This window comes from Oncorhynchus clarkii, chromosome 19, assembly GCF_045791955.1.
Source record: "Oncorhynchus clarkii lewisi isolate Uvic-CL-2024 chromosome 19, UVic_Ocla_1.0, whole genome shotgun sequence".
NCBI lineage: Eukaryota > Metazoa > Chordata > Actinopteri > Salmoniformes > Salmonidae > Oncorhynchus > Oncorhynchus clarkii.
This window is the reverse complement of record NC_092165.1, coordinates 16,112,004-16,123,493: the sequence shown is the minus strand read 5'-3', so window position 1 is coordinate 16,123,493 and position 11,490 is coordinate 16,112,004. Positions and strand designations below refer to the sequence as shown.

The window sequence follows — 11,490 nt, the reverse complement described above, 5'->3', positions numbered from 1 at the left end:
TCTGTCTCACATGAAACAGACTTATTTTTTAGTGTGCTGGCATACACAAAATATTGTCATTGAAGTGTAACTATATTCCCCCTCTGAATTGGTCTGTTCTATTCATAAAAAATATACTGTCCCTCTTTTGTATAACACCCCATTCCCCCAAAAAAACATTAGCAGTGGTGAGGTAGACCAGAATTAAGTGGTAGAGACTTACAATATTTGCCTTGTGAAGCCTACCGGAATAGATTTTGGACTGGTGGGATTTTTTGTGTGCATCCTCCACCCAGAGGAAGTGGATGCTTCCCTGCTCAGGGCTCAACCTGTGTCATGCTTTGCCCTGTGTCATGCTCTGGAACAGGGAGCCGCTCAAAGGGGTGATCAGTGGGGTAGTGTTGCGTGTAGAGGTGGATCAAAGGAAAAATTATATTTGTGGAGTTTGTGACGCCCGCTATTTGGTGAGACCCGGTGGCAATGATGAGACTGAGAATATCGTCTGTCTTGTTGAGCTTTGACAGAGTTTCTACCTGATAAGGTCAGGTTAGGTTATATTTGCTATTCTATGAGGGCCTATACAGAGGGCCTATACGGAGCCCGCTACGGTTCTTTAGGTGCCAAGGATTCAAACATGTTGCATCAGTGTGTAGAAGGGATATCACACAATGTGAGAAATGTGTAGGAGGGAATAGTCATAAGGAGTGTACAGTTGGGATAGAGAAAGCATTGTATGTCAACTGTGGGGGCGCTCATGCAGCTGGGGATCCGAGCGCCCTCAAGGACAGGTTGAGATTGCCAGAGTTCGAGTTGGGAGGAAAGTTTCCTATGCTGAGGCAGGGAAGAGAGTAGAGGTGAGTGATTTGACTGGGAGCCCCCTAGTGAGTAGGCCTAAAGGGAGAGATCCAGAGAGTATGAGATTTTGTCAGGTTGGACTTCCTGCTTTTATAGCCATGGTGATCAACCACACTGCACTGATGGAGTAGAAATCACAGAAGATAGATGTGGTAGTTGCAGCAGCAGAGAAATATTTGGGTGTGAGAGACTTTAGTGCAGAAAATGTACAGGGAGTTTTGAGAGAAGGGGTTCCATCCTCCAAGGCTGACGGCCAGATGTTGGATCTCTTAGGGCCAAAGTAGTTTGATGGGGTGGTGTGTTTTTGGGGAGAGTGGGTAGGTGTAGGGTTAGATGGTGGTGCAATTTAGAGGTCCTGAACAGTCATTCTGAAACATATTTTTTAACTAACTACCAGGAAGTTAGAAAAGACAGGTTGGATGTGTGGGAAGCTTATATTAATGAGCTTGCCTTGACTGCCCTTTGAAACACCTATATCAAGCAACTTGGATGCAGGGAGAAGTGTTGCTGTAAAATCATCTCCGTTTTTTTGTAATACATCTCCCGTTTGGCATGTCTCTCGTGATGCAGTTCACAGCAGCACTGACGGGTGTGTTGACCTGACAACTGCGTTGGAGTTTTGAACGACCCTTTTGTTCCATGCAGGCTGAAGACCTAGCTAGCCCGTAACTAGCTACCCTCAGGCACAGCCAATAGATGAATAGGGTAAACGTTCAATTATATTTGCTGACACCTCACTGTCAAATTTTGGCACCAGTGGAGTAGCTATATAGCAATATAAACCACGCTCCTCTGCAAACACGCCTTCTCTGGTGTTGGTTTCACGGTGGTCCTTATTTAAATTAGATAAGAGAATATCATGTTGTATGAAAATGAGAGTTAAGGTGATGTCACCTTAACCCCTTAATAATGAATCCAAGTGTTTGACATGGGGAGGGGACCAGTAATTTATGATAAAACTTTATAAATGTAGAAGCAACAGTGACCTTGATGATTTTCCCATTACTTTTTTTTTTTAACCAAAAAGGTGCAATCCCCCCTCCGAGCTGCGAAAGGCAGCAATAAGCAATACGGCGTCTAGTCTGCTGGAAAGCCACACGAAGAAGACACCAACTAATAACATCCTTTCTCTTCAGTGTGTACGGAAGTAAACAATGACCAAGAACAATTTACACATGAGCGTTTTTTCATTGTTATTTGGACATTTATAAATACCATGGAACTCAAAATATGGCTCATATAACTGCGCAGCATCACATTCCCCATCTATTATTTAATTCGCGTTAGAGACAGGACTTGGTTGTTAGCTTGGTATCGCTAGCTGCTAACAATGGCTAACTGTATGGTTTTTCACACTCAAATAGCCTCCATCATGGAGGTGCTAGCAAATACAGCCGTGGCAGAGATCTGTAAACTCGTAGATGACGACTATGCAGTGTTTCGTTTGGAAATAACTCAAAGCCAGAAAGAAAACAGAGGATTGCGGAGGAAACTACTGGAAATGAAGGTGTCACGGGAGCGCGCAGATAGAACAATGCGAGAGCGCGTCCTCGCCAGTCGTCCCAGTAGTGTCAAGATCCTCGACCGATACAGAGGAATGGCAAGAGGTACATTTTGTAGGAGGCTGCGGAGCAGGTCGCCGTTCATATATAGCTCAGTGCCTGTTGCCCCGTTCCCCTCTGCACGTGTTCAGATGTGTAACCCAGAATTGGGTCTTGGTCAGTTTTTGGATAGAATGCAATAATTCTCCTGATTACTTGGCTACCTTGCGCAAAAACACAATATCATATTGTAACCAGATCCTTTATTTACTGTATTTCTTATTATTTACTAATTGAAAACAATGTGATGCATGGAACATAATCGGCCTACATCAATCAATTAATAGTATATCAAGTAGTTATGAGAAGTGTTACCTTGCCAATTCTAGACAGCATCAATAGTGTACAATATACCGTTGAACATTAACAGTAGCTAACCGAACCACCTCTTTTCCTCCAATCAATCTCTCGAGTGAAGGACATCTCACTGGAGGCCACAGGAACTTTGTGAAGCCAGCAGGGCACAATACATGGAGAGATGACCAACCAATCACTGTTGATGAGGGGTGTGGAACCTCAAACCAGCATGTTATCATGATAGAGGTTAGTGTAACAGTGTTGCATTGAAAATTACAATTACTTTGTAACTCAAATGTGGCCTGTCTATCTTAGCCTAGGCCACTCTGACATTGCTCATCCATATATTCTTATTCCGTTCCTTACTTAGATTTGTGTGAATTGGGTATTTGTTGTGGAATTGTTAGATATTGCTGAACTGTCGGAACTAGAATCACAACCATGTGTATGTGACCAATCAAATTTGATAGATTGATCTGTCCTTGCTAGTTGCCCCGCTAACGCCTTCTCTGGGTTGGTATTATGCCCATTATCTCAACACCTTCCTTTTCATATAGAATTAGCTTGAGCACTTCATACCATTTTATTACCACAGTGAATATACCTATTTACATTATCAACACTTTTCCCCTTTCTTGCCCAAGTTTGGCGCAGTGGTAGCATATTGGGCGATTCTGGAAGGTTGAGCACCTCTGGGAGCCTCAGGGCCTCTCCTTCCTCTTCCACGTCCTCTTGAAAATGTGGAGGCACGGTCGGCAGAGAACTGCCCTGGTGGGGTCTTCCCCATCTCCTCATTATGTGTCCCGCCCACACCATCCAGAGGATATTCACATTCTTCCCATGTAGACCTGCACAAGTCTGGTTCATCCTTGGGAGCAATTTACAAATGCTTGAAGGTACCACGTTCATCTGTACAAACAATAGTACGCAAGTATAAACACCATGGGACCACGCAGCCGTCATACCGCTCTGGAAGGAGACGCATTCTGTCCCCTAGAGATGAATGCACTTTGGTACGAAAAGTGCAAATCAATCCCAGAACAACAGCAAAGGACCTTGTGAAGATGCTGGAGGAAACGGGTACAAAAGTATCTATATCCACAGTAAAACGAGTCCTATATCGACATAACCTGAAGGCCGCTCAGCAAGGAAGAAGCCACTACTCCAAAACCACCATAAAAAAGCCAGACTACGGTTTGCAACTGTACATGGGGACAAAGATCATACTTTTTGGAGAAATGTCCTCTGATCTGATGAAACAAAAATAGAACTGTTTGGCCATAATGACCGTCATTATATTTGGAGGAAAAGGGGGGAGGGGGGTCTTCCAAATGGACAATGACCCCAAGCATACTTCCAAAGTTGTGGCAAAATGGCTTAAGGACAACAAAGTCAAGGTATTGGAGTGGCCATCACAAAGCTCTGACATCAATCCTATAGAAAATGTGTGGGCAGAACTGAAAAAGCGTGTGCGAGCAAGGAGGCCTACAAACCTGACTCAGTTTCACCAGCTCTGTCAGGAGGAATGTGCCAAAATTCACCCAACTTATTGTGGGAAGCTTGTGGAAGGCTAGCCGAAACGTTTGACCCAAGTTAAACAATTTAAAGGCAATGCTACCAAATACTAATTGAGTGTATGTGAACGTCTGACCCACTGGGAAGGTGATGAAATAAATAAAAGCTGAAATCATTCTCTACTTTTAATCTGACATTTCACATTCTTAAAATAAAGTGGTGATCCTAACTGACCTAAAACAGGTAATTTTTACTAGGATTAAATGTCAGAATTTGTGAAAAACTGAGTTTAAATGTATTTGGCTAAGGTGTATGTAAACTTCCGACTTTGACTGTATATGTGAATAACTCACATCAGAGTGTTTAAATAAGTTCCGATCATAATCCTTTACTCGGGTGTTACACGTTGCAGGTCACGACATCCTAATCAGACACTCATAATGCACCTGTTTATCTATCCTAGATATGTGTCCCACTAGCGCCATCTCTGGGTTGGTATTATGACTATTATCTCAACGCCTATGACATTGTTATCCAATTCAACTCATGTACCGGTAATAACCTCCTCTCTTCTTGTCAGTCTGCAGATGGAGAGGCTGCAGGTACTGGAGGATCGTGTCTGGTCAAGCAGGAGAGGACTGAAGGAGACGACCCACAACACAGCAGAGAAATCCAGACTGTAGACACGGGGGACCATTCCACCACCGCTATGCCCCAGCCCAGGACCAGACGCAGCATCACGGAAGTCAGTGGAATGCCGAACGCCGTCCTCAAGTCCGAGACAGACAAAGAGACTTTAACTGTAACCAAAAGGCTTTTACACACAGGATCTGACCACAGGTCAGACCCAGAGAGACTGAGGCTGAGGCCACTGGGCTGTCCTGCTGTTCCTGGCTCAGAGTACTTACCATTATTTCGTCAGAGCCAGATGACGGATCATTCCTGTGGAGATGGTGATCGTGACGCGTTAGACACAGGCAGTGATGATCCGTCTTGTTCTTACTCTACAGAGTTGGACCCTGGCAACATGCCCTTGGGTTTAGAGACACAGACTGATATGTCTAGAGGGGACTGGAACCGGTACAGTAGTAGTGTATACTTTGAAGGGTGCCTAGATAAGAAAGGGGAGGGTCTGGTCGTAGATGAAGTGAAAGTGGAGGGCGACACTCCTCCCACACGGAATGGAGATCGTCACCTTGGAGACGGACACTCACAGGGCAGAGATTTCTTAGATTACAGGGAAAGCTTAGAGACAAATCCAAATGTCACAAACCACTGCACTTTACACGCATTCAGGGATGGCGACCCAGTGTCCACGTCGATGGGACCTTCCGACCCACACGGCTCAAATGACAGGGCTAGAGCCCAGGCTCAGGGAGGGGAAGCCACATCAGGCAATAGTAAAGATAAACGGTTCCTCTGCATGTTCTGTAACAAAGGCTTCAGCTGCCTCCAGAAGGTGGAGATCCACCAGAGGGTCCACACAGGGGAGAAACCATTCAGCTGTACCCAGTGTCAGATGCGTTTTGCCCAGACTGGTGACCTAAAAAGGCACCAGAGGGTCCACACGGGGGAGAAACCATTTGGCTGCCACCTGTGCCGGGCTAGTTTCTCCCACTCCTCCAGCCTGAAAAGGCACCAGAGGGTCCACACAGGGGAGAAACCCTACAGTTGCCCCCAGTGTGAGAAGAGGTTCTCCCACCAGCACCATTTGAAGATGCACCTGAAGGTCCACACGGGAGCGAGGTCGTTTGCCTGTACGCACTGCGGGAAAAGTTTCTCAGAGAGGAGCTACCTCAGAATACACCAGCAGAAAAAACATTCCATCCTATAACATAGAAAGTAACCATTCTGCTCAAAGTTTAGATCAAACCTTGCATTAAAGACAAAGATAAATTTATTGTTGTCAGCAGAAAAAAAACAGAGGTGCATTTGGTATAACAAGAGTTACAGATTTCAGTGTTGAATATTCCTGAGTAGAATATTGCATCGAGACAGTGTGTGATATATAATATATACAGTGCCTTCGGGAAGTATTGAGACGCCTTGACTTTTTCCACATTTTTTTACATTACGGCTTTATTCTAAAATTGATTAAATTAACCAAATCCTCAGCAATCTACACACAACAACCCATAATGCGAAAATAGGTTTTTAGACATTTTTGCAAATGTATTACCAATAAAAAACACCTTATTTGCATACAGTACCAGTCAAGTTTGGACACCTACTAATTCAAGGGTTTTTCTTTATTTTTACTATTTTCTACATTGTAGAATAATAATGAAGACATCAAAACTATGAAATAACACATGGAATCATGTAGTAACCAAAAAAGTGTTAAACAAAGAATGGGAAAGCTAGCTAGCTACAACGAGAGGACTAGAAGGATAAAGGGCTACTATGCCTTTTTAACACTATCAACAAGGCAGGTCCTACAGGCTGTAGTTTTGTCTCACCTGGACTACTATTCAGCCGTGTGGTCAGGTGCCACAGAGAGACCTCGGAAAATTGGTTGATGCTGGTTGATGCTTATTTATAAAACCCTCTTAGGCCTCACTCTGTCCAATCTGAGATACCTACTGCAGCCCTCATCCTCCACATACAACACCCGTTCTGCCAGTCACATTTTGTTAAAGGTCCCCAAAGCAAGAGTCGCTCCTCTTTTCAATTCGCTGCAGCTAGCGACTGGAATGAGCTGCAAAAAACACTCAAACTGAGTCTCTTCATTCAAAGACAATCATGGACACTCTTACTGACAGTTGTGGTTGCTTCCTGTGATGTATTGTCTTTACCTTCCAATCCTTTGTGCTGTTGTCTGTGCCCAATAATGTTTGTACCATGTTTTGTGCTGCTACCATGTTGTGCTGCTACCATGTTGTTGTCATGTTGTGCTGCTACCATGCTGTGTTTTCATGTGTTGCTGCCATGCTATGTTGTTGTCTTATGTCTCTCTTGTCGTGATGTGTGTTTTGTCCTATATTTGTTATTTTTAATCCCAGCCCCGTCCCCACAGGAGGCCTTTTGCCTTTTGATAGGCCGTCATTGTAAATAAGAATTAGTTCTTAACTGACTTGCCTAGTTAAATAATAAATAAATAATAATAATTAACACGTGGGTGTTTATTAATAAGGAGTATTTGAGGATTTGGCTATTCTGACAAATCTATGGATAGCATAATTCCGTCTTTCAAACAGGAAGAAATGGGCTCAAACAAAGCCTTCTTGTAGTTAGTAAAGTCGAATTCAAATGAAGACAATTGTTGAAATGAATAACTTTCAACACCATTCGTTGTCCCCCTCTTTTTCATTATTCCGCAGCCGTTCCAAAGCTATCTGCCCGCGTGCCTTTTTAGTTGATTTTCTCCTGGTTAATAAGTTAATGAATTAAAAGTGTCTGTCTCATGACATTGTAATAGGCTACAGAAAAAACAAATAGACGACTACTCTTTCAACCGTAGGCTACATAGTTTATGTTAAATTAATTTGTTGGAGCGCCACAGCGCTGCGTCTCTCCAACATCACCCTTGAGAGGCGCGCTGGGCATGAACAAGCTAAATAATATTTTGCACCCCTGCCTTTGGCAAAGTGGGCACTGCTTATCATGGGTGCGGCATCAGCGCTCACCTAATAGGCCGCATGCCACTGGTTGAGAGAAGTTATCATTGTTTTGAGGCAGAGTAATGTGAGGTGTTATGTGTTGTTGGAGGTGCATCTTTGTCAGTTTAGCACGGAACGTGTGGCCCTTAAACTGCTGCTCTATGTGGCTGCCTAATGGGCGGGCGGGTGTTGTGCCGAAAATCTCCCCCCTGCCAGGGGGTCCTTTCTAATTTCCTTAATTTTGTGTATAGAGTCAAATACTTTCTCTGGCACAGATCAGAGTCAAATACTTTGTATAGAACAAGCTTCACGTAGACAACCGAAATGAATAATTAATGTATGTGTGTGTTATATTAAACATAGAAGAGGGAGTAAAATGTTGGCAAGCAATAAACATTTCAGAACAACTATGGCTGAATTATTATCCTTACACTTTCAAAAATACTAGTCGAATAAGACATGGGAGAGACTACGAATTTTGGCAAAGAGATTTATTTATTTATTTATTTATTTAAATCAGTAGCGGATTTAGGTGCTGGCGACATGGGCAGCTGCCCAGGGTGCGGGCGGGCGCTGAAGGCGCCATACAAGCTAGAACCGCCACATACATTTGGAACAGGATCTCTGTGGGCCTAGTCATAAAGATTTATCATTTTACTTTTAATATGCATTAACATAGCAATTAGAACAAACGTTTTGTTGGATGAAAGCTGAATTGAGAATGTCCTTATTTATTGGTTATGTTAATAACATGTATTTGTGGATCAACAGAACTGCTGTATTTATGTGGGGAATCTGTAAGTATCCTGTCAAATCTCATGTTGGTGAAGCAAGGTAGGTGAAGCATGGAGTAGGGTATAAAATGTATTTAAACATATCAGCTTCACATGTATTTCTTTAGTGTTATTAGCGTCTTTAGTGTTATTTTTTTTTCTGGGTGAATAAGGTTTGTAAAAAAATATCCTTGTGGTTGGGGGGGTTTTGCCTAAAGTATGGTCAGTATAAGTGGTCTCATCTCATTGGGAACAATAGCAAGGTAAGTTTATGATGAAACTTGCATGTGTTTTTGATTAAGTTGATCACATAGTCTTCAGTCACACAATTGTTAATAATGTTATTTTTTTTGTAACAAACATTCTATCACAGGTGCAGTGTCCAGTGGGCTAACTGGCATAGTCTGCACAGATTAGCAGTGACAATGGAATGCAGGGACTCGGAGGAACCTTGAGACTATACACACCATAAGGCCAGTGACCAATATGCAGAAAAGTGTCCAGAATGTCATCCCCTGCCTCCCACTCCTGCATTCCACTCACAGGAGGAATTGAATAGGAGCTTGAGACACCTGAATCTGCCTGTGGGGAGTCTGCTCTATAAGTGTGTTAATGCTGAACCAACAATAATTTCACAGCCAGTAGCATCCTAGGTAAAATTGGACTGAAAGGATTATTTATTTGTGGCTGTACCATTTTAATGTATTTGAAGAAAATGAGCTGATGGCCTCTCAGTGGCTGGAAGACTGTGGATACTCTGTGGCCCACAGAGGCACTGTTGTCAGTGTTGAAGAGCCATGGCTATCAGCAAGCCCTGATGAAGTGCTGAACACCAAGGAGCTGTTTGAGATCAAGTGTCCTGTCATGGGGAAGGGTGGTTTTCTCTGGATGTTGTCTTCAATGGGAAAGCCTGTAATGTGAAGGTGGTGGAGGGCACACCCCAACTGCAACCACATGGGCCACGTGGCTACTACATGCAGATGCAAATTGGTCTGTTTTGCACAGGACTGTGAGAAAGTAAGGTGTTCATCTGGACTCCGTCCCAGCAAGTTGCCATCCCTGTTCCCTATGATGCATAGTTCTGTGCAGAGGCTGTCCGGGGGTTGAAGGCATTCTACTCAACACACATGCTGCCATTTATTGTTGAGGAGCATCAGGAAGGCAAAATATAATGACAAAAATATGCAGCTCTGTAGACGTATGTAGTCAGATGTCTCTCCTGTTTTCAGTTACCATTAACAAATTGTTTTTCAATTAAAAAGCCTAACTTAATGCATCAACAGTCTCAGTGTTGTGGAAATTGTTTTTGACTTTGTTTTTAATATTAATCAGTATGTAAAACTAATAATTAAGTTGAGTTGTTATAGAATGAATTGACATTTATTTAACATAACTTTTGAGAACTTTCATTCAGCGTCTTCATGATTGATATCACCACGCAGGTTACACAATGCAGCACAGATTCAAAGTATTTTGTCCATTTTAGATGAGAGGTTGATTGGCACTGTCTGTGAGATGATTCTAAACCGTTTGAGCCTTTGAATTACGCGTTCCACATGAACCCGCACGTTAGCTATCCGTCGTGTACATGTGGTCTCCTCTTCTGACAGCTGTGCGCCTCTTTTTGTGAAGGCTGGAATTGTTCATTTGACCTTCCTCTCATGTAGCAGATCACGGTTTGTGAAGCCCCGGTCTTGAAGCCCCGGTTCAGAAATCAGTATGGCTTGTTAAACAAGTTCATGGACAAAACCGTACAATAAAACACCATACTGCATGAACGCTCCTAATAATATTTAATAATCATAATAATTAAGTATATATAAAATTAGATTTTTTTTTAGTTGGGAAGGAAATAAATTGTGCTATTATGACTGTGCTTAGATGCAAGAGGGAGACACACAATGAGAGCAGGCAAACTGCTCTAGTGTTTGGCTTAACTGTCACTGATGACTGTCTGACCAACCCTTCTTCATGAATGCATCTAAGCTCTAGTCGGCTGGCCCTCGCTACATATTCGTCGCCAGACCCACTGGCTCCAGGTCATCTACAAGTCCATGCTAAGTAAAGCTCCGCCTTATCTCAGTTCACTGGTCACGATGGCAACACCCACCCGTAGCACGCGCTCCAGCAGGTGTATCTCACTGATCATCCCTAAAGCCAACACCTCATTTGGCCGCCTTTCGTTCCAGTTCTCTGCTGCCTGTGACTGGAACGAATTGCAAAAATCGCTGAAGTTGGAGACTTTTATCTCCCTCACCAACTTTAAACATCTGCTATCTGAGCAGCTAACCGATCGCTGCAGCTGTACATAGTCTATCGGTAAATAGCCCACCCAATTTACCTACCTCATCCCCATACTGTTTATATTTATTTACTTTTCTGCTCTTTTGCACACCAGTATCTCTACCTGTACATGACCATCTGATCATTTATCACTCCAGTGTTAATCTGCAAAATTTTAATTATTCGTCTACCTCCTCGTGCCCTATTGCACACAAGTATATAGACTCTTTTGCTTCTTCTTCTCTTTCTACTGTGTTATTGACTTGTTAATTGTTTACTCCATGTGTAACTCTGTGTTGTTGTCTGTTCACACTGCTATGCTTTATCTTGGCCAGGTCGCAGTTGTAAATGAGAACTTGTTCTCAACTAGCCTACCTGGTTAAATAAAGGTGAAAAAAAACACAACAATGGAGGATCGTAGCCAAGCCATTTGTCTGGGTAAGGATGCTCCACTTTAGGCTTCTTGTCAAAGAAGTGGTAGGAGCCCACAAAGAGACGTTTTGGAAGTTTCTTTAGGTTCAACGCTTTGAGCCAGAGCCGCAAAGGTGGATGCAGGTCCTATGGGGCTCCACAGGTACATACAGATCG

At 43.1% G+C, this 11,490-nt stretch overlaps 1 protein-coding gene across 1 annotated transcript; it reads left to right on the top strand.

Moving 5' to 3' along the window:
- The first annotated feature begins 1,959 nt into the window (after positions 1 to 1,959).
- LOC139374755 (uncharacterized) lies at positions 1,960 to 9,904 on the top strand. Its single transcript, XM_071115883.1, has 3 exons — positions 1,960 to 2,441; positions 2,854 to 2,978; positions 4,828 to 9,904. Exons 1-3 carry the CDS (start codon positions 2,165 to 2,167, stop codon positions 6,079 to 6,081), a joined length of 1,656 nt encoding a protein of 551 aa, XP_070971984.1. The 5' UTR covers positions 1,960 to 2,164; the 3' UTR covers positions 6,082 to 9,904.
- Positions 9,905 to 11,490: the final 1,586 nt, after the last annotated feature.

Excerpts from the sequence above, each read along its gene's own strand:
- LOC139374755 (XM_071115883.1), top strand. The coding sequence starts at position 2,165 with ATGGCTAACTGTATGGTTTTTCACACTCAAATAGCCTCCATCATGGAG. Across the intron at positions 2,442-2,853 it reads ATACAGAGGAATGGCAAGAG|GACATCTCACTGGAGGCCAC; the intron begins GTACATTTTGTA and ends TCTCGAGTGAAG. Across the intron at positions 2,979-4,827 it reads AGCATGTTATCATGATAGAG|TCTGCAGATGGAGAGGCTGC; the intron begins GTTAGTGTAACA and ends TCTTCTTGTCAG.